General features: G+C 40.4%; 1 protein-coding gene across 5 annotated transcripts in view; it reads right to left on the reverse strand.

The window, feature by feature from the left end:
• The window catches only part of akt1 (v-akt murine thymoma viral oncogene homolog 1), a 94,862-nt gene extending 75,590 nt beyond the window's left edge, over window positions 1-19,272 (reverse strand). For 4 of the 5 annotated variants that reach the window (XM_068039045.1, XM_068039046.1, XM_068039044.1 and 1 more), the window contains exons 1-2: window positions 19,172-19,272; window positions 18,509-18,655 (exon numbers count right to left, since the gene is read on the reverse strand). In XM_068039045.1, coding sequence (XP_067895146.1) covers window positions 18,509-18,554 — 46 coding nt within the window. In that variant the 5' untranslated portion in view covers window positions 18,555-18,655; window positions 19,172-19,272. The other variant, XM_068039043.1, reaches the window with a different exon arrangement.
• Window positions 19,273-24,136: the final 4,864 nt, after the last annotated feature.

The following is a 24,136-nucleotide window of genomic DNA, read 5'->3' on the forward strand; positions in this document are numbered from 1 at the left end:
AGGAGATCAGTACATTATTGAGAGGGGATCTTAGATCAGATGATCAAAATGTAGAATCAATTTGAGAGGAGCTAAGAAACAGCAAGAGGCAAACATTGGTGGGAGTTGTTTATAGGCCACTAAACAGTAGAGGTAATGTAGGGCATGGTATAAATCAGGAAATTAGAGGTGCCTGTAACATGGGGGACTTCAATTACATAGAGACTAGGTAAACCCAATTAGCACTAATACTGTGGAGGACAAATTCCTGGAATGTCTAAGAGATGGTTTTCTAGAACAGCATGTTGAGGAACCAACAAGAGAATGGGCTATTTTAAATCTAGTATTGTACAGTGAGAAAGGGTTAATTAATAATCTTGTTGTAAAGGAGTGTGACGAAACCACACCTGCCAAATGGAAACATATCAATTTTGACATATGAAACACTACTGGACGTTGTACATAAATTGTTTAAAAAGGCCACAGAGCTGAATGGCTGAAAACATGGCTGCACATTTGCATTCTGAGACACAGTTACATAGCGAGACAATGGGAGTGCTCCCTGATTCAATTAGCGAGATGGGTTATGTCAATAGTGATGAACAAATGACACAGAGCCATTGTCTGTATAAGAGCCAGTACTCCACACCGCTGCCCGCCCCCCCCCACCCCCGAGTGTGTCTAGCAAGCTTTGAAGAATCAACAACCCTTACAGGCAATCCTGCTTCAAACAAAGAACTGGTCACATGACCAACCTGCTGGCCAACCTGGGAATTGACTGAATTGTGCTTCACAGCAAGGTTTGGGGTAGACTTCTGCTTTCTTCTTGAAGTTCAGTATCTCTCTCTCCCTGTCTCTCTCCAGCAAAGTTCCAGAGACCTACAGAAGCAGCTTAAGAGGACTTCTTCAACCTTCTGGTACCAGCGAAACAAGTTTGAAAGTGTGCACTGGGCCCCAGTGAGAACTGCAAGACTCAACTCCAATCAGACCTTTACATCCAAACCAAAGACAGCAACAGAATTCTATTCACTACTCCAAACCCCTCCCCCTCTTTATCCTTTCTCCCCCTCTGTATCTATCTGTGTGTGTGTTTATCGTGTATGCATGCTAGCGTGGTTGCATCGCGTATTTTTAGTAACTTTAACTGAGTTAGAGTGCTAAGGCTACTAAACTTACACCTTTCTTGTTTAAACCTAAGGAAGCATGTCTGATTGTAATTGTAAATGAACCAATTAGACAGCAATGAACAAGGACTCACTGAGGTGAAGCTAAAAACACTGTTTTAAAAGTTAAACCTTGTTACAGCCAAACCAGGAAAGGGGCCAGAGGGGAGCCTGAGACCCCTTCCTCACTCAGTTGTAACAGGAGCCCAAAAATGACCATAATATGATGGAATTTCACATTAAGTTTGAAAGTGATGTTGTTCAATCAGAAATTAGGGTCTTAAATTTAAACAAAGGAAACTATGAAGGTATGATGGGCAAGTTGGCTGTGGTACATTGGAAAACTACTTTAAAAAGGTATGACAGTAGACAGGCAATGGCTAGCATTTAAAGAATTAATACATGGTTTACAACAAATATATATTCCTTTGAAGCATAAAAACCCAGCAGGAAAGGTAATCCAAACATGGCTAACAAGAGAAGTTAAAGATTATATTAGATCAAAGAAAGAGGCCTATAAAGTTGCCCAAAATAAACGTAGAAAGCCAGAAGATTGGGAGCATTTTAGAATTCAGCAAAGGAGGACCAAGAAACTGATAAAGGGAAAACAGAATATGAAAGTAAACTAGCAAGAAACATAAAAACAGACCGTAAAATCTTCTATATGTAGGTAAAAAGGAAAAGATTAGCAAAGACAAATGTGGGCCCATTACAGGCAGGGACAGGAGAATTTATAATGGGGAATAAGGAAATGGTAGAGAAACTAAACAAATACAGGGCTGGATTCTACAGTGGGTGAGGGGGGGAAGCCGTGCACCAACCGAAATGTCGGTGGCAATCCCGCCTCTGCTGGGCCTGGGGATCCAGACCGTACTTTACAGTCCCCAGGCCCTTAATTGGTCTTGGGTGGAACTTCCACCTCGGAGGCAGGAGGTCCTGCCTAATGGAGCTGCCAGCCAATCAGCGATGGCTACTGCTGGGATTGCAACCCAGCTCAAGGATGAAGATGATGAAGAGCACTGGAAAACTGTTAAGTTTTTGGGGCCTTGCCAAAGGCAAATCGATCAGGCCCCGGCAAGGCAAGGGGAGTCAGTTGGGGGAAGCCCTCCGTGGGGCACAGGGTGCCCATTCAGGAGGGCACTCACCCAAGCTGCCAGAAGGCCACCTAGTTCTATCAGGCAGCTTTTCTGAGGCCTCAGATTGCTCTTAATCAAATCTTTTATTTTTATTTCTGTGCCTGATTTGACATTAAATTCATACTTCAAATTTCAATTGGATTGGTTAAGGCAACACATAGTTGCTTTCCCTGTTGAGGTTGCAGTTCCATTTGGATCTCTAACTGACAGTAACTTCACAGAAGTAGTTACAGAAATTAAAATGGGCAAGGACAAGTCTAACAAATAGTACAGAGCTACAGTACATCCCATTATGTTTTAAACACTTTAGCACTGCAATGAACATCAAAAATGGGAGTGTAAGCAGCATGACAGATCAGTAAACTATCACTGGATACTACTGCTCCAAGAACAGCAAAGTGAAAGCTATATTGTGTGAGCTACCAAATTATACTATGGATCACATTCCTTTATCCTTTTAACTTAAACAAACCATAAAGATCATACTTTTTTTTTTATTCATTCATGGTATGTGGGCATCGCTGGGTAGGCCAGCATTTATTGCCCATCCCTTTAGTGGTGAGCTGCCTTCTTGAACCGCTGTAGTCCTTGGGGTGTAGGTACATCCACAGTGCTGTTAGGAAGGGAGTTCCAGGATCTTGACCCAGCGACAGTGAAGGAACGGTGATATAGTTACAAGTTAGAATGGTGTGTGGCTTGGAGGGAAACTTGCTGATGGTTCTGTTCCCATGCATCTGCTGCCATTGTACTTCTAGGCGAAAGAGGTCGTGGGTTTGAAAGGTGCTGTTGAAGGAGGCTTGGCAAGACATTGCAGTACATCTTGTAGATGGTACACACTGCTGCCACTGTGTGCCAGTGATAGAGGAAGTGAATGTTGAAGGTTTTGGATGGGGTGCCAATCAAGCGGGCTGCTTTTCCTGAATTGTGTCAAGCTTCTTGAGTATTGTTGGAGCTGCACCCATCCAGGCACATGGAGAGTATTCCATCACACTCCTGACTTGTGCCTTGTAGATGGTGGGCAGGCATTGGGGAGTCAGCAGACAAGTTACTCGCCGCAGGATTCCCAGCCTCTGACCTGCTATTGTAGCCACAGTATTTATGTGGCTGGTCCAGTTCAGTTTCTGGTCAATGGTAACCCCATAATGTTGATCATGGAGGATTCAGCAATGGTAATGCTGATGGTCATTGCCTGGCACTTGTGTGGTGCAAATGTTACTTGCCACTTATCAGCCCAAGCCTGGATGTTGTCCAGGTCTTTCTGCATCTGGAGACGAGCTGCTCCAGTATCTGAAGAGTCGCAAATGGTGCTGAACATTGTGCGATCATCAGTGAACATCCCCACTTCTGACTTAGGATGGAGGGAAAATCATTGATGAAGCAGCTGAAGATGGTTGAGCCTAGGACACTACCCTGAGGAACTCCTGCACTGATGTCCTGGGACTGAGATGATTGACCTCCAACAACCACAATCATCTTCCTTTTTACTAGATATGACTCCAACCAGCAGAGACTTCCCCCCCACCCCACCCCACCCCACCCCCGATTCCCATTGACTCCAGTTTTGCTAGGGCTCCTTGATGCCATACTTGGTCAATTGCTGCCTTGATATCAAGCGCAGTCACTCTCACCTCACCTCTGGGATACAGATCTTTTGTCCATGTCTGGACAAAAGGCTGTGATGAGGTCAGGAGCTGAGTGGTCCTGGCAGAATCCAAACTGAGCTTCATTGAGCAGGTTATTGCTGAGCAAGTGCCACTTGATAGCACTATCAATGACCCCTTCCATCACTTTGCTGATGATTGAGAGTAGACTTATAGGACAGTGGTTGGCAAGGTTGGATTTGTCCTGCTTTTTGTGTACAGGACATACCTGGGCAATTTTCCACATTGCCGGGTAGATGCCAGTGTTGTAGCTGTACTGGAACAGCTTGACTAGGGGCACGACAAGTTCTGGAGCACAAGTCTTCACTACAATTGCTGGAATATTGTCAGGACCCATAGCCCTTGCAGTATCCAATGACTCAGTCATTTCTTGATATCATGTTAAGTGAATGTGATTGACTGAGGATGTGCATCTGTGATGCTGGTGATCTCAGGAGGAGGGAGAGATGGAGCATGCACTCAGCACTTTTGGCTGAAGATTGTTGCAAATGCTTCAGCCTTGTCTTTCGCACTGATGTGTTGGGATCCCCCATCATTGAGGATGGGGATATTTGTGGAGCCTCCTCCTGTTCCTTGTTTAATTGTTCAAACTGGATGTGACAGGACTGCAGAGTTTAGACCTGATTTGTTAGTTGCTTAAGCCTATCTATTGCATGCTGCTTCTGCTGTCTGGCACGCAAGTAGTCCGTTGTTGCAGCTTCACTAGGCTGACACCTCATTTTTAGTTATGTCTGGTGCTGCTCCTGGCATGCCCTCCTGCACTCTTCATTGAACCAGGGCTGGTCCCCCAGCTCAATGGTCATGGTAGAATGAGAGATATGCCAGGCCATGAGGTTACAGATTGCGGTTGAATACAATTCTGCTGCTGCTGCTGAAGGCCCACAGCGTCTCATGGATGCCCAGTTTTGCGTTGCTAGATCTGTTCAAAATCTATCCCATTTAGCAGGGCGGTAGTGCCACACAACACAATGGAGGTCTTCCTCAAATGTAAAGACAGCACTTCGTCTCCACAAGGACTGTGCGGTGGTCACTCTTACCAATACTGTCGTGGGGAAATGCATCTGCGACAGATAGATTGGGGAGGACGAGGTCAAGTAGGTTTTCCCTCTTGTAGGTTCCCTCAACAGCTGCTGCAGACCCAGTCTAGCAGCTATATCCTTTAGGACTCAGCCTGCTCAGTCAGTAGTGGTGTAACCGAGCTACTTTTGGTGATGGACATTGAAGTCCCCATTCAGGAGTAAATTCTGAGCCCTTGCTACCCTTAGTGCTTCTTCCAATTGGTGTTCAACATGGAGAAGTACTGATTCATCAGCCGCGGGTGGTTGGGGGGGATGGGGGGCGATTAGCAGGTTTCCTTGTCCATATTTAACCTGATGTCATGAGACTTCATGAGGTCTGGAGTCAATATTGAGGATTCCCAGGGCAATTCCCTCCCGACTATATACCACTGTCGCCACCTCTGGTGGTCTGCCCAGCCGGTTTTCATTTTTGTAGTAAGTAAATTCCTCTTGCAGAGCATAATGATCGTCTTTTCACCTTCCCTCCTGAATTGAAATGTCCCATTGATGGGTCTGGAATTACTGCAGCACTAATATTAGTGCAACAGAATGATCCTATTGCAATACTGATTGTACAGATTATGAAAATCAACTGTTAGTACTACACATGTCCATACATATTCAAAGTATGTACTTTTAATGCTTTAGGGCCATTTGCTTTTCTACATGGGGAGGTGGCGGCGTAGTGGTAATGTCAATGACTAGTAGCCCAGAGGCCCAGGCTAGTGATCTGGGTACATGGGTTCAAATCCCACCACATCAAATGGTGAAATTTGAATTCAATTAATGAATCTGGAATTAAAAGCTAGTCTAATAATAACCATGAAACCATTGTCGATTGTTGTAAAAACCCATTTGGTTCACTAATGTCCTTTAGGGAAGGAAACCTGCCATCCTTACCTGGTCTGGCCTACATGTGACTCCAGATCCACAGCAATGTGGTTGACTCTGAAATGCCCTCGGAGATGATATTGCAAGCCATTCAGTTCAAGGGCAATTAGGGACAGGCAATAAATGTTGGCAGCAATGCCCGAATCCCATGAATAAATAATTTAAAAAATTATGCGTGCCAAAGATGTCACGGGCAACCTCAAAAATGGTCACCGATATAGAACTATCACTGCTGCCCAAACAGTTAAGACACTAGAACACCATTTACAGGGCTGCCTGGTAATACAGTTCTGTTATACATCTTAAACTGCAAATAGCTATGACACAGTTCTGTCCAACTATTCCTCAATGACTTTGCAATCATTTGGGTAGATTTCCTAAAGTGAATTTCAGGTAAAGTAAATTTTTAACTTAAGATTTTTTTTAAAAGCAACAGGTGGTGATGGTGGGCTTTTAACCTCCTTCCCAAAAAGATAATTCTTGTCCGAGGGAAGCTTCATTTTTTTTTTTATTTGTTAAAATATTTGTTTTCATTCTTGGGAAGTGGGCATTGCTAGTAAGGTTGACATTGATTGCCCATCCTTAATTGTACTGGATGGAACTGAGAGTGGCTAGCTAGGCTACTTCACAGGGCAGTTAAGAGTCACTCATGTTGGTGTGGGACTGGAGTTACATATAGGCCAAACTGGGCAAGGACAACAGGCTTTCCTTCCAAACTAAAAACAGAAAATGCTGGATGCACTCAGCAGATCTGGCAGCATCTTTGGAGAGAGAAACAGAGTTAACGTTTCAGGTCAATGATCTTTCATCAGAACAGAAACACAACAGAGAGTTGAGTTGAAACGTTAACTCTGTTTCTCTCTCCACAGATGCTGCCAGACCTGCTGAGTATTTTCAGCATTTTCTGCTTTGATTTCCAATTTCCACCATCCACAGTACTTTGCTTTTGTATTAGGTTTCCTTTCCAGTTAGGTTTTTAACCATGATCCAGTATTTCTAGGATTTTTAAACTGAATTCAAATTCTCAAACTGCCTGGTGATATTCGAACACACGTTCAATATTATTTCATGCCTCTGGGTTACTAGTCCAGTAACATAACTATTGCACTACCATGACTCAGCATATACTTCCATTATAATCTGTGTCCAGACTGGGTAATTTTTTTCAAAACACAACTTTAATCCACACTTAGTTTCTTCACCCAATTTGAAACATGGTCAATACAGCAACTTCCACTGTTATTCTATATTCTAACTTATCTAATTTTCTGTTTTTCAGAGAAATGTTTTCCTGTTTCCACTATTATATTTGTGGACATTATTTCCTCTTCACCAAAATTCTATATTCAAGTGCTTACCACAATACTCCATAATGCCAAAAGAAATGGCACATTTTACAGTTGTAAAGCGTGATTTTAAACACAAAAGTAACAACGCAGACCTACAGAGCTTGGAAACAGCTGATGGCAATGGCTGTCAGCATCCACTTTTGTATGAAGCTGTAGCCAAATCCCAACATCTGCTCAAATACAATTTACTTTTTACATGACATTTAGCAAACACAGAATCAATTACATATTAACAGTATTATGTTCTCTATTTAGCATTAAAATGTGTTTATCACCAGCTCCACTGCACACTGAAGAATTCCTCCTAAGGTACTCTTTAGAAATGAGCACTTAATTAGATATTAAACACTGTATTTACATTATGAAAATTTAGCTAGAATAAAACTGCATATGGAAAATGGTGCAATACTAATTCAGTCTGGGCTAACAGATTATTGAATCTGTACTCCACTAAGAGACGTATTCGATCATGCGTTACCAAATCTTGTGAAATGACAGCAAGCTTTTGCATCTGGCTTACAATAATTCAATGAAAGCCTGGCACACTAGCGTTTAGACAGACCTCCTGCATGTACAGAAGATCCGGTGGGCACTTAGCCATAATTACTAAACAATGTTTCTGCTCCACTCTTTCAGCTGCAGCATACGCAATACAATTTCTTCAGACAAACTAATGGTGAAAGTTGTACATTCTGAACAAAAGCATCAATTGTACTGTCTAAACAAGTTGGGTTTTATTCTCTTTGTTTAAAGCTGCAACAAAATGCCTTGCAACACCTTTTCAATAGCCGTAGCCTCATCATGTAATACCCATAAATGGCCTCACAGTACGATTTGAACATTTTGAATTGTTGACTGAAAAAAGGACAAAAGTAACTTAGGTACAGCTAAAGAGAAGTTCTATGCCTTGGGCTAAACATTCTACTTACACAGCACAAGCATTCTCACCATCAATAACACAAACACACCACACTGAACAGGGTAGCAAGAACCCCACATTTATCTCCCAAGTGTTAGCTCTTAATTTCATATATTCAACGGCTGTGCAAAAGCAAAGATTTTGCTCCATTATCCGTGACATGTTGGAGTCAGTAACTTAGCTGGATAAGTGAATAACAGGCAGTAAAAGAGAAAAGTGTCTTTGTTTAAAGCAGTAGTTAATCAGATAAAAAGGAGAGACTGGCCTGGAACCTCATCTTGCATGTGTTCTTTTTAAATAAAACTCTTTTCAGTCACTGTGCAGCAACATTAAAACTTTTGCTTTGTAACATTACATGAAACATGAAAGAAAAGCTTTTCCATTTACTCTCATCAAGTCTGAAGCCAGCAAACAGGTTGATGAGAGAAATACTGTGTAGGGAGCAAACCTGCACAAAAAAAGAAAAAAGACTTTAAAACTTCCTAAGTTTTCTTTTGTTTAAGATAGAGGGAGAAAAACAAGTCAACACCTTATTCTGGCATTTAGATTTCTTTATACCTTGCAATATATGAATCTTCAAACAATCTGAAATTTGGAAGATGAAAGACAAAGTTTTTTTTTGCCAGTTCTGATGAAAGATCACTGACCTGAATCGTTAACTTTGCTTCTCTCTCCACAGACGCTGCCAGTCCTGCTGAATATTTCCAGCACATTTTGGTTTTATTTCAAATTTTCAGCATCTGCAGTATTTTGCTTTTATTTTAGTGAAATTTGAGAGTTCAGTAGCCAGTGGAGATGCTTCTACACATTAGAACAGAAGCTGGTCAGAAAGAAACAGCTTTTCACATTAGTCAAGGTCAACTTTGTGACACTAATTCTTCAGACAGCAGCTATCAAGTGTTACTTCCCCAAAGTTTTAAACCATTCACCCAGAAATGATATGGTCAATCTTGTATGCAAACTTTAGTTAATGCAGAAATCTGCAGCCAATTCCTCTCAACATTATGCACATCCATTACCCCTCCTTGCCATATTCCATGTTCCCCGTGTGTACTGGCATCAAGATCAAGATCCTAGTGTTCAAATGCTTCCAGTTTTCACTATGACCTTCTCCAGCCATATATCATAGTGCACACCCTCTGCTCTACCAACCCTAGATTATTTATTCCCCTCCACCCCACCAATCTTTCAGCCGCAATACCCTGCTCTTTGGAACTTTCTCCCAAAATCACTTTGTCTTACTACTGCTTTTCAACCATTTCTTCAGCCCCATTCCTTCCCATCTCCTGCAAAGAATCCTCCTTTCCCCCTTATAAAATATTCATAAATGTTCTTCCTCATAGGAAGTGCTATATTAACACTGGATACAATTACAAAAGTTAAGAGACTAGTGCAGATTTTCTACGAGTATTGCACACTGTTAGGCTATGACATGCTGATAGAATTCAAAAAAACATGACACTGGGTTTAAGCATGTTTTTTGTGAGTGGTTATATCAGTCCTAAAAGAGGAGGTTTTAGTGCATGGCTTGGCTCCGTGCATTCTAGTGAGTGAAATCATGTGCATCACTACACAATGCATTAAGTGGTACACACTGTGGAATCCATACCAGCTGCCAATTTTAGTAAGTAATTATACTCTTTTATTTTGATTTTGCTTAACTCAGGAGTGCACTAAGGTATTTGTCACATTCTTTGGTACTGAATCTGCTGGAAAATCAAATATAACCGTAGCACATTCTGTGTAAAAAGTGTTTTGAGGGACTGGTCGTCAGTAAAACTAGCAACTTAAAAAGAAACAAAATAAATTGGCAGCCAAGCACTTCACCACTTAAATATATGCTGTCTTGTTAAAACTTCTGAGACTATAAATAGTACCTACCTGAAATCAATAAACCGTATGCTACATTTTCTGTTAATCCAGAGCCAGATAAACTCACAATCAGGTTCTCTACCATTGTTATTTTTTCCAACAGCATAGCACTGCTTACTCCACATTCAAGTAACTAATAAATACTTAAAATGAACAATGATTTTAAAATATACATTCTATTATACGGGACAACAAATGTCAGTTATAAACTGGAGAGTATGTTATATCTGCTTTAAAATATTTTTCTCCATTACCCTCCTTATGACTGAAAAGGGTAAGTTCCTGATAAAAGAGCAAGCACATTGTCACTGCTCTGAAAATTTTCAGTATGAAAGTGAAGGCTCAGCCACAAACCAACATACTTGAGCAAACTTATGTGCCATTATTCTATAGGACATCTTATTAGAGTGCCAATATACTGTCCCACTATGCCACTTACTTGTATGTAATCCTGTGAGAGTGTCATTTTAAAGAAAAAAGTAATTAAAAAGAGGAAAGATTTAAGAACAAAAAAAAACAAGGAAAAAGGAACTGAAAAGGCTAAGCAAGTACAGGAAGCATTAAGTAACATTAACTGGGGGCTATGTATTTCAAATCCAAAAACATATTTCCTAACAGATGCTGCTGTCAAAGCTACATTCTGTGATTATCCATATCCATCATACCTCACTAACAAGCAAGATACAAAAGTTTAACCATCTTGGGAAACCCACTTTTTCTGCTTTGTGCAATGGGGTATTTACTTTTCTGGCACTTACATATGAACAAACAATACAGTGTGCATCACAAAGGTGAGGCACACTATATAGTATCCTTTCCCTCTTACTCCAATCCATGCTCATGTGGATTTCAATCACCACACTCTAAATTGTGCAAGCATAATGTACATGATTAGCAGAAATCAAAAACCTTATTAAATTACTAACTTAAGTACATCTATCTTTGGATGATTGGGTTCCAGTAGCACAACCAAATGGAGCAGCCCAGTGGCATATATATCAAAAAGGAGCAGCTTAGTGGCAAGATATTATTTTGTATATTACTGTATTGAATTTTTTTTTTTTAAATGCAATACAGCTAATATTGCAATTAATAAACGTTAGTGAAATCAATATCAGTGTTTTGATGCAAGATAATGGATTTTATATGTCTGTATTACATTCCAGTTTGAAAGATGAGAAAGACCTTAGTTGTTACTTAGAATTCTATGACTGCTTTCAGTTTTTACTCAGAAAATAAAAAGCATTCCCACGTTTAAAGCACTTTATACTACAGAACATACAAAGTACAGGACAGAATAAATTAAACAGCATCACACTAGAAAACAATGTATACTTTTGCCCTTATACTGTAGCATCATCCTGTTTGCTATGGCCATAATGCTCATTTGATCCATTTGTAATGATGTACATCCGAGTATCAATAATGTAATAAAATTAAATTACAATAAATACCTGTCCATTTCAAAAGTACAAGCAAAAAATTCAAAATTTAAGGCAAATTTTTAAACCTCCCAATATAAAAAGCAGCTAAAGACTGATAGTACTGTAAGAGAGAGCTGAAATGTACTACAAAATAACTTGTATTTATAATGCAGAACAATCCCCATGGCACTTTACAGAGGTGTGAGCAGCAAAAATTGATGCTAAAGCAATTAATTGGATATTAGAAGAATGAGCCAAACTCTGGTCAAGGGTTTTAAGGAAGGTGTTAAAAGAAGAGGAGAGAGAGATTTAGGTAAGGAATTCCAGTTCACAGGGCCTATGCAACTAAAAGCATGGCTGTCAATGGTGGGGATGCACAAGAGCTTAGAGTCGAATAGGCAAAGAGATCAGGACAGGTTAGGTACAGACATAGGAGAGGCAAGGCCATTAAAGAGATTTAAATATAAAGGATGAGGATTTTAAATTAGAGGCATTGGGAACCAGAAACCAATAAAGGTCAGCAAAGACAGGGGTGTTGGGTAAATGTGACTTGGTGTAAGATACAGGAAGAAGAGTTTTGGATGGCCTGAAGTTTATGCAGGTTGGAGGATGTCAGGAGGGCATTGGAATAGGCTAGTTTGAAAATAATAAATGCATGGACAAGGGTTTTAAGCCAAGCAGCAGATGGATTGAGGTAGGTGCAGAGACAGAGGTGAAAGTAGGCAAGTCTTTGCATTGGAAAGGATATGGGGTCAGAATCTCAGCTCAGGGTCTAATAGGAGTCTGCTTCAGCCTGTGACATTAACCAGTGAGAGAGGTGGAATTGTTGGCAAGGGTACAGAATTTGTGGTGAGGATTGAAAACAATGGCTTCAATCTTTCCAGTGGTTCACAGGATGAAATGGTGGGAACTAGGGCATCCAAATGGAAGTGAGGGAATGTTTGATGGTTGAAGTATCGTGGTCAATGGAGGACCAGAGGTCAGATGGTTGGTGTTTGAAAACGCAGTTGTAAGTGGCCCTTGATAGAAGTTTTCCAAAGGAGCAGATGCAGAAGTAAATGGGGTTAGAAGGCAGATGCGGCTGATGCGGGATACAAGGAAGTGGTTAGAGATTGGTATGTTTGTGATTGAGACCATGTGAAGAGGAGAGACTGCAGGAGATGGCAAGATCTGGAGGGTACCTGTCATATGATAGAGTTTATAGACGGACAGGAAAACAAACCATAGGATTCACATGACTTAAGAAACCATTAAGATAAAGAAAAGAAAGACTGGAGTTTATAGAGCACCTTTCAAGATCTTAGGACATCCCAAAGTGCTTAAAGATGTACTGTTGTGGTTTAATATTATTGAATTCATTGATTGTATTCCAGCTTTACAATACAATTACAGCTTTTTTTTAAGTCTTTCATGGGACATGGGCGTCGCTGACAAGGCCAGAATTTGTTACCCATTCCTAAATGCTCTTGACAAATGAGTGGCTTGCTAGGCCATTTCAGAGGGCAGTTAGGAGTCAACCACATTGTTATGGGTCTGGAGTCACATGTAGGCCAGACCAGGGAAGGACAGCAGATTTCCTTCGCAGTGAACCAGATGGGTTTTTATGAAAAATGATGATAGTTTCATGGCACCATTACGGAGACTAGCTTTCAATTTCAGATTATTGATTGAATTTAAGTTCCACCAGCTGGTGGGATTTGAACCCATGTCCTTGGGGCATTAGCCTGGACCTCTGGATTACTAGTGCATTATCACTAGGCCACTATCTCCCCACAGTGGATTATTAAATGTTTAGTGCAACTTAGATATTTTTATTCTAAGTTTTACATACAGAATCTACTACAATTTCCAGTTTGTTGTTTACAATTCTGCCTCCTGAAATGCATGAAAATCATGCTTAAAAAGTTAAAAAATTAAAAGTACAAAGTAAACAAGTATGGTGTTTTGCTTGTTTGAAAAGAATGGAAGTAAGGACAGATCTTTCTGGAGCAGCATCTCAATTAAATTTTTCATGCACCCTTCAGCTCAAAGATTTAGTGTCATAACTTGCCAGGAGCACAAGCTGATAACACAGTGGCAAGGGTAGCCAGGACCTTCGCGAATGAAGGGATCAACAGTGTATCTCCTTAACCAATGAGATTTAGGGATTGAAAAATAAACAAAGGAAGGACTGAGAAGAAAGATGAATTTAGAGTCAAATCAGGTACAGAAAGAGGAAGAGAGAGGTGGGGGAAAAGATTGGATTGAGAGAGGGAACAAAAGAGTGACAGAAAGGAAAAGTAAAAAAAATACAAATTTTAAATGTTACATTTTTAAAATTTCCAACAATAATTTACTACATGCAGACATGAAACAGAAGAATTTACATTGCTCCTTTTCTGGGCCAGAGAGGTTGATTGGCATTGCATTAAAAATCACATTGTTAAAAAGTTACACCGTTAAGTTCCAGTGAGGATAATGGCCAATTAGCATGCCAATCCAGCAAGTTCTTAAAAATAAATGGGAGGCGAAGGGTGAGATTTTGTTTATATAAACCAAATGGTGGAGTGGAATAAATCAACCAGCAAGTTCTGGAGATTCACAACTCATGGCACATTTTTTAATTTCCTGAACTTGCTAGTCAATTTGGTCATTAATAAGGGAGTGTTTTTTTTTTAGATTAGAGATACAGCACTGAAACAGGCCCTTCGGCCCACCGAGTCTGTGCCGAACATCAACCACCCATTTAGACTAATCCTACACTAATCCCATATTCCCACCAAACATCCCCACCTGTCCCTATATTTCCCTACCACCTACCTATACTAGTGACACCCGGAGAAAACCCACGCAGACACAGGGAGAACTTGCAAACTCCACACAGGCAGTACCCGGAATCGAACCTGGGTCCCTGGAGCTGTGAGGCTGCAGTGCTAACCACTGCGCCACTGTGCAGCATTATTTTTCCCAGCAAGATCTGGCCCAATGTTTACCAAAGGTGAAAAAAAGAGAAACTGACTGTAAATCTGAAAATAGTTTAAGATACACTAAAGAAAATAAATGGTTTTAATACAAAAGTAACTGAATCTAATCCAATAAAAAAAATTGAGATTAAATGCAAATGCTTTAGATCCACAAACAATTGCGCAAACTGTCAACTATAATTCAGACACAACAGAATTAAGTTTATATACTTTGTGCACTGCCGAAAAACTAAACCTCTCAAAACAAAATGTCCAAGATATTCTTTAAAAAAAAAATCCAGCAATTGGCTGATTACTAAATGAGCTCTTGACTAAAGATCATTAAAAGTCTTTGAATATTTGTCAATGAATGTTCTGAAAATATGCAGTTTTCCTGTGGTTCCTTAGTTCTGAGTTCTTGAAGATATTCACGGGAACTTTTTAATGAATATTTGAAAGAACAATATCATATTTGTCTTTCAGTACATTCCTACCACTCTTCAGGTTGATAATTCACAAAATATATAACAAACATCAGTAAATGAAAATCCAACTCAACAAGGCTAGTTTATTTTTTTAATTATATATTCTTGCCTGTTTGTTAAGCAGCTATCTACTTTACAGTTTAACACAAATCTATTTGACAAAGACCAAAATATACAGATCTGGAAATCTGAAACAAAGACAGAACATTAGAGACACTCAGGTCAGACAGCATCTGCTGAGAGAACACATCCACAATTTGTGTGTAGGCCCCTTTCTTAGAACTGAAGATACTAGAAATGAACAGCATTTTAAAAAGGAACAGAACAAGGGAAAAGGTGGGAAGGGAGAGAAAAGGGGGTTAAAAAAAATACACACAACAATCACACACGCAAGAAACAGAATGACCTGTAAAGTGCTCAGATGGAAAACAGAAGAGACCAAGGGTGAAGTAGCATCTCACCTTTCTACTAGTCGCTTTGCAGCCTTCTGGGCTTAACAACTTTAGATCTTAACCATTTTATCTCTAGGAGTAGATAGCTGGTAGTTCCTGGCAATGTAGAATGGGTATCCTGGCATTTCCAGGGACTGTGGCAGGGGCAGTTGGTGAAAAGTAAAACAAAAAAATCTTTCACCTTGGCTCAAACAGCACCAGATCAGAGTGAGCATTGAGCTGTAGGACAGGCAGCTGCTTTGTGCACATAGGCTGAATGTTTAAACAAAAAAGGCCAGCCTTACTGATCACCAGTTCCAGCTCCATATAATTATAATTATGCACAAGTATTAGATGCCAGCACTAGAAGTCTGAATATTCAGGGAAACTTGAAAGATGTAATTGTTCAAGCACTTACTGTCCTGAACAATCAAGATAGTTCAAAGTAATTGTTTCTAGATAGAGTCAACATTCTCTACACATTTAAAGTAGACAGAACATGAGTAAAATGAACTCTAAACTCTTGTAGTAGTCCTACTCTGCCAGAAAGTAACACAAGGATATATTCATGAGGGCTGCAGAGAAAACATGGTATTACAGGTGTCATTTTCACCTCTTGCAATGGCTTCTCTTCCCGTCTGCATCACTACCACTATAGTCCCCCAAAGATCTCCCCTTGGCCCAGTTCTAGTTCTCATCTACATGCTGCTCTTCGACGCCATCATCCAAAGACACATCAGGTTCCACATGTAAGCAGACGATACCAGCTCTACCTCACTACCACCTCTTTCAACCCCTTCACTGTCTCTATGTCAGACTGCATGTCTGACATCCAATGAGCAAAATTTACTCCAATTAAACATTAGGAAACCAAAGCCATTGTCTTCAGCCCCTGCCACAAACATCATTCCCTAGCTAATGATTCCATCCCCCTCCCTGATCACTCTCTCAGGCTGAGTCAGACTGTTTGTAACCTCAGCATCCTATTTGACTCTGAGTTGATCTATCACAAAGACAACCTACTTCCACATCCATTACATTACCAGGCTCGGCCTGTGCCTCAGCCTCATCCATGTTTCTTTCTTTTTAACCTCCAGACATAATTATTCCAATGCTCTCTTACCTACCTCCCATCTCCCACCCTATATAAACTTGACCACATCCAAAGTTCCACTGGCTTTATCTTTGCTTGCACAAAGTTCCATTGACCCATCATCCATGTGCTCACTAATCTACATTGGTTCCCAGTCCATCAGTGTCTCTTTTTTAGTATTCTCTTTCAATCCCTCCATGCCTTTACACCTTCCTGTCTCTATAAACTCGACCAGCCCTACAACCTCGAAGATCTCTGCATGTCTCCAACTCTGGCCACTTGTGCATTGCCCACTTCCTGTGTCCCACCATTTGTGGCCATGCCTTAAGCTCTGGAATACTGTTCCCAAACCTCTTTGCCTCTCTTTTAAGACTCTTCTTAAAATCTACCTCTTTGACAAAGCTCTTGATCACCTCTCCTAACGTCTTCTTGGGTTTGGTGAGAACTTTTGTCCGATTATGCACCTGCAAAGTGCCTTGGAGCACTTTATTACATTAAAGGTGATATATGAATGCAAGTTGTTGTTGTAAAGTAATGAGCGATTTCTTACCGAGTAATTTTATTTGTACCTTCAGAACAGAAAAGAGGTATCCAACGGTCAAAAGTTATCTTTCAGAATGGTAAATTTTATGAAAAACACCTAACTATACACAATAAGGATATTTTTTTAAAACCTGGAAAATTTGAACCAGAATTTAATCACAGAGACTCATCAGGGAGACTCACACAAAATCCACTCTTTCAACTATTTGGATATAATTTTGATATCAGAACTTTTGGTTTATTTTACCTGCCAGATAAAGAAACCCACTTATTCTGAAAACTATAATCTAGATTACAAAGTGTAAACTAAAGTCAATAAAAGTATCAAAGAAACCACTATATTAATTGGAACACTCAACATTCCTTATCTTTGATAAAATGTTTTTAAATAAAATTGTATCGATATCAGACACAAGTAGAAATTAGATTCCTAAATTTTCCCAAATATTACTACACATACATCTACCTCCCAAATATTAAACACACTTCTAATAATACTGAGTAATGCTTTCTGAACATGTTATGCGACTAAAGGCAACAGCCATCACAAATTAATAATGTAAAAATCAATATGCCACCCGATATACAAAACTTAATACGATTTTCCAAAAAATATACACCTTGGCATTATAATGATATGCACACAAAACCTTGATCTTATCTTGTAACATATAAACATTCCTGTTGTGCAACATTACATCCATGCTTACAATGTACTGCATATGGTATAAGGACACTTTTCCAGTGTAGCTTGTTACAATTTCAGCATTTTATTTATATTTTATACCTTCCTGGATGTAACAGAGTAAAATTAACCAGTTATTTATCAAGAATATTTTATCACAAGCACTCATGACTATGCTGTCAATTTGTGATTGAAGAGTATAGTATTAATAGGGTCAATTTGGAGAAAAGTGTAGTGTAAATGCCTGAGTGGTAAAAAAAATTCCATCATTTAAAAGGCATTCATGCCAGGAAGTGGACAGTAAAACACACCCATTACTGCACTGACACTTAATTCAAGTGTTTGTGCTAATGTTTCTACTTCCTGTCAGACTGCAGTGCCAGAACATAATCTTGGACTTGCATAACATTGGCAAATTAAAATTATTGAAAGATAATGTATTGTATAATAAAATCATTTATTGACAATATTTATTGACCATAGCCAATGTTATAATCAAGATGCAGCTAGAAGCAGTTATAATACTATAACAACAGGTTTTAATTCCTATTTCCACATTTTAAAATAGTTATTTTTGTAATTTTTCACTATGCATCAGCAACACAGTTCAGGAAAATGGTCTTACAGACAGTACTACTTTCCCAAAACTGAACAAAACCTAACCTGCACTATTAGATCAAATAGTAATAATTCATTGTGCAAATTCATCTAATATGAAAGAGATGATCGCATGCAAGCAGTTTAAGAGGAGTAAATCATTTTCCAATTTTGTACACTAAATCATCAGACTTTTGACAAGTGAAATATCCAAACACGTGGAAAGAAATTATATGAACTATGTTGTGCACTTCAACTGGGATCAATGACAAAATCTCACCTCGTTTATGAAGCCACCCCTCTTTCACTATTGTACCTTCAGTCATACTGGTACAAAATATTTAAAAAGCAGCAGAACTTCACTTTAAGGTGAGGTGTGAGTTGACTCTAAGACTCCTGATTGAAACCCCTCGTTCTTCAGAGCAACCTGCATTAGACAAAAAAAAAACACAAGGGTCAGTATCAGGGAATTATGTCAGGAAGCGTCAGTGTGTTTGGGGTTATGCAATGGAGCAGGTAGCAGCTAACAGTCAGTGATTTCCGAACTACTTTAAAACTTACAGTCCACAGACTGATCTAACGTTAATGAATGGCAGAGACGACAACGCCTCTGGTGCAGCATCGGCAGCGAGCATCCTACTCCCCGCTCACCCCCCACAGGGGGTGGGGCGGCTCCCCGGCGACAAGGGTGGCGGGGAGGGAGCGGAGCCCAACCCGGGTCCTGACCTATCTCCCATCTCCGCCAAGCCTTCACCCTTCTCCGGACAGGCAAATGGAAACAGGCCTAGAGCTCGGCCAGGCCTGGGGCGCTGGAACCGGGAGCCGTCTCAGTGAAAAGTTTATCCCGAGCCCTGCTTTCCTACCTGCAGCCGCTCCACCTGGCCCAGCCTCTCCCCTCCCTTCCTCCCCCCGCCCTCTGCTGCCCTTATTTTGAGCTCCGGACCATGACTGAGGTTCCCACGGTGCTGAGCTGCTGAGCGCTGGAATAAGCAGTGGGACAGCTTCCTCCTTGTGTGAGAATTGGTGACGTTCGGCTGGCCTGGGCTCCCCGGCACGTCAGTACGGGGGCTACACACCGCCTAGGCTGGCTGTCCATTACTAACTAGCAGTAAACAAAGTAACTAGCAGGATCCGCACTAAACAAAGTAACTACTGGGATTAACAGCAGTTATCAGAGTAACTACTGAGACTAGCTACTTGGACCAGCACCAAACAAAAGTAACTATTACAAACGGTCAGTAAACAACTGAAACATGGCACTCTAAATAACTCCTGGGATCAACAATAAACTAAAAATACTACTGGAAGTGACACTAACAAAAAACAACGTGTGGAACTGACACTAACAATGTGTGGAACTGCCACGAAACAAAACAACTTCTGAGATCAGCACAAAACAAAGTCACTACTAGGACAAAAGCAAAATACTGCGGATGCTGGAACTCTGAAACAAAAACAAGAAATGCTGGAATCACTCAGCAGGTCTGGCAGCATCTGTGGAAAGAGAAGCAGAGTTCACTTGCTTATAATCTGTGACTTTTCTAATATTTGTCAGTTCCGAAGAAGGGTCACTAACCCGAAACGTTATCTCTGCTTCTCTTTCCACAGATGCTGCCAGACCTGCTGAGTGATTCCAGCATTTCTTGTTTTTGTTTCACTACTAGGACAAACTTTTTTTGACTGGCAGTGAACAAAAATCATTGTTTCCACTGGTGGGTGAGTTGGTAACCAGATTACGCAGATTTAAGATAATTGACAAAGACCCAGTTATGATCTAAAATGCACTGCTGGTAACAGCTGATTTAATAGCAAACTTCAAAATGGAATCGGGCAAATATTTGAAAAGAAAAAATTTGAAGGGCTATAGGGAAAGAAATTAGGATAGCTTCTTCAAAAAGCCAGCACAGGAACAATGAACCAAATGGCTTCCCAAAGTGCTATACGATTCTATTATACAGGAACCAACACAAAACAAAGTCGCTATTAGGATCAGCTGTAAACAAACTACTGAAACTGACATTGCATAAGAAACTACTGGGATTGGTAATAAACTAAATTACTACTTGTAAATGGTATGTCGGCCTTTGGTCTTTATCGCATAGGGGTTGTAGTACAAGAGTAACTAAGTCTTGCTGCAATTGTACAGGGCTTTGTTGAGACTACACCTGGAATATTGCGAACAGTTTTGGTCTCTGTACCTAAGAAAAGATATACTTGCCTTAGAGGGGGTGCATTGAAGGTTTGCTGGATTGATTCCTGGGATGAGAGGGTTGTCCTGCGAGGAGAGATGGAGTAGAATGAGAGATTGAGTAGATCGGACCTATACGCTCTGGAATTTAGAGAAAGGGGAGGTAATCTCATTGAAACTTATAAGATTCTGCGAGGGTTTGACAGGGTAGACGCAGAAAGGCTATTTCCCCTGGCTGGGGGAATGCGGGAGCATAGTCTCAGGATAAGGGGTCGGCCATTTAGGTCGAAGATGAGGAGAATTCTTTCACTCAGTGGATTGTAAATCTTTGGAATTCCATACCTCAGAGGGCTGTGGATGCTCAGTCATTGAATATATTCAAGGCTGAGATTGATAGATTTTGGGGCTCTAAGGGAATCAAGCAATCTGGGGATTAGGTGGGGAGGTGGAACTGAGGTTGAAGATCAGTTATGATCTTATTGAATGGTAGAGCAGACTCTAGGGGCCATATGGTCTACTCCTGCTCCTATTTCTTATGTTCTAATAGCTACTGGAACTAATTATTGGGAATGGCACTGAACAGAACAACAACTGGTAGGGAAATATAGGGACAGGTGGGGATGTGGTAGGAATATGGGATTAGTGTATATGGGTGGTTGATGGTCGGCACAGACTCGATGGGCCGAAGGGCCTGTTTCAGTGCTGTATCTCTAAACTAAACTAAACTAAACTAAACTGGGACTGCCACAAAACAGTTCAAATATTGAGATTGGCATTAAAGTAACTGCTAGACAAAGTAACTACTGGCACAGACCAATGTGACCACCACTAAGCCAAGTAACTACTGAGATTAACTACAGAACTGCTACCAAGCAAAGTAACTTCTTGGAGTAAGTACTGGGACCACCACTTTTCGAAGTAGCTACTGGGATCACCAGTATACAAAATAACTATGAGGACTCCCCAAACACCACTGGTTAAAATAGCGTAGATTACCCACCAGAAAGCTGCACAGCTCCTGCCAACCATGATTTTCACTCAGACCTCTGGATGGGAAACTTAACTGGAGTCCATCTTTAAATGTGCAGATCATGGATTGATGACACCAGCAGGCCCTAACTGCATTTTAACTCTGGCCTTGGAGTGGGGGTGGGTGGGTGGTGTGGTGAGGGATGTCATTGAAGCTTTCTCATCAAGTGACGACCATAAGAACTAGAAGCAGGAGTAGGCAATTAAGCCCCTCGAGCCTGCTCCGCCATTCAATACGATCATGGCTGATCTCATCTCGGCCTCAACTCCACTTTCCTGCCCATTCTCCATAACCCTTCAACCCATTACTAATTAAAAATCAGTCTACTCCTTAAATTTGCTCAATGTCCCGGCATCTACCGCACTCTGGGGTAGTGAATTCCACAGACTCACGACCCTTTGAGAGAAGTAATTTCTCCTCATCTCGGTTTTAAATCTGCTACCCCTTATCCTAAAATTATGACCAGGAAGAAATAAAGGCCACAAAATGAAAGCTTTACACTTTCCTTTGTGGGGCCAAGAGATATAGGAGCACTTCTTTAGGCCCCACAAGAAAGATTTAGGCCTTAGCTGTTCTAGACTACCTCCCTCTCCTAACAACCATGGAACCCCCTTCCCCACACTTACCTGAGTATCAGTGGGTGACCTTTGGCCACCCAATTTTACTGAGGCTGACAGCAGTTCTGAGTGAGAATTGGACCTGTAACATGTGAAAAGTAATTGCTGGGACTAACTGTGGAACTGATACTGAGCAATGTAAATACTAAGATTTCTAATAAACAAACTACCTACCTGGGACTAGCTTTGGATCCACCACTGAACAAAGCCACTACTGGTTCTGCTATTAAATGATTGGAACCAGCCACTCACTAACTATTGTGAGTAAAGGGACAAACCATCTAACCACCTACTGTTGGGACAGTAGTGTACATCAGCTACTGCTTGCTAGAAATAGTAACTGCTACTATTCTTACAAACTTTTGGAGTTTGCTAATTATTGTCCCGAGTTCATTACTCTAATATTGTATGACAAAATACGGAACTTCTAACTGCTGAGGACATGCCAAGTATTATAGCGAGGGATAGACGTAACTCCCACATCTATAGCTAATCAACTATATATTGTTGCTGGGGACAGGAAAAAACTGTACAGTAAAATTACTTTAGGGAAGAATCTCAGTACTCAGTAAGTGTGTTCAAAACCTCTGATATCTCCCATCTATGACAATGCTTGAGAATCCTGGCAGAAGAGTGTTTAAGTTTGGGTAGAGGAAAGACTGACATAGGATCTAGATAACTGACATTATTTAATCTATCAATACCTAGAATTCTGGATGGGATCATGATCCTTGGCAAGGGATGCTGTCCATTGCAACCCCTCTATTCTCTGCCCCTGCGACTAAAAGATTGCTATGTTTGATAAACTGTATTTTATTAAGCAGTGGTTAGAACATCATGCTTTAATTAAATAATTTGCCTAGAATAGGACTGTTTAGAATAAATCTGAAAGATGACTGCTACTAAATGCTTTACATGAGAGAATACTACTATCCAGACTCTGAGGTCTGTAACAGTAATGAAATAAATCTCTGACAGTTTGATACTGGCTGGGAACTATATACAAAATTGCCACTGTGAATCCAACAAAAAAAATGACTAGTGTCTTAGCTGTTAAATGAAACTGTGTTCATTAAAACTGTTTGGAAAATTGTAGCAATGTATTTTGATAGAAAATTATTTTTTAAATATTGACCAGATATACAATACCTGTTTAAGGAAGTAAAATAAAGTATAAACTATTAACTGTATCAAACACCACCACTGCATTATCATCAACATTGCTGGAAGTTTATATGAAATTGCATATTGAGTGATAATTTCCTCTTTAAAAAAAAATTAAGAACCAATTGCAAAAACAACTTTCACTTATACAACACTTTTAATGTAAAAAGTAGGCAACAACTCGAGTACTGTGTGCTGTTCTGGTCACCTCATTACAGAAAGGATGTAATTGCACTAGAGAGATACAGAGGAGATTTGCGAGGATGTTGCCGGGACTGGAAAAATGCAGGTTTGAGGAAAGATTAGATAGGCTGGGGTTGTTCTCCTTGGAACAGAGAAGGCTGAAGGGAGATCTGATTCAAATGTACAAAATTTTGAGGGGCCTGGATAGAGTGGAGGTGAAGGGCCAATTTACTTTAGCAGAGAGGTCAGTGACGAGAGAGCATAGATTTAAAGTGATTGGTAGAAAGATTAGAGAGGAGATGATGAAAACGTTTTTCACCCAGAGGGTGGTGGGGGTCTGGAACTCACTGCCTGAAAAGGGTAGTTGAGGTAGAAACACTCAACTCATTCAAAAGGAGTCTGGATACGCACCTCAAGTGCCGTAATCTGCAGGGCTACGGACCAAATGATGAAAGGTGGGATTAGACTAGGTGGATCATCTTTCAGTTGGCACAGACACAATGGGCCAAGTGACCTCTTTCTGTGCCATAAATGTTCTATGATTCTAGAAATCTCACAGCACTTCACAGTGACAGAAGGACAAATTGAACAAGCCAAAAACAGAGATATTAAAGAGGGTGACCTTGACATAACAGGTGGTTTTTAATGACATCTTAAAAAGGAGGAAAGGAAGTTGGAGATTCTTCAGTCTTCCCAATGTTAAGCTAGAGCAAATTTCAGTTCATC

This window comes from Heterodontus francisci, chromosome 9, assembly GCF_036365525.1.
Source record: "Heterodontus francisci isolate sHetFra1 chromosome 9, sHetFra1.hap1, whole genome shotgun sequence".
In the NCBI taxonomy this organism is placed as follows: Eukaryota; Metazoa; Chordata; class Chondrichthyes; order Heterodontiformes; family Heterodontidae; genus Heterodontus; species Heterodontus francisci.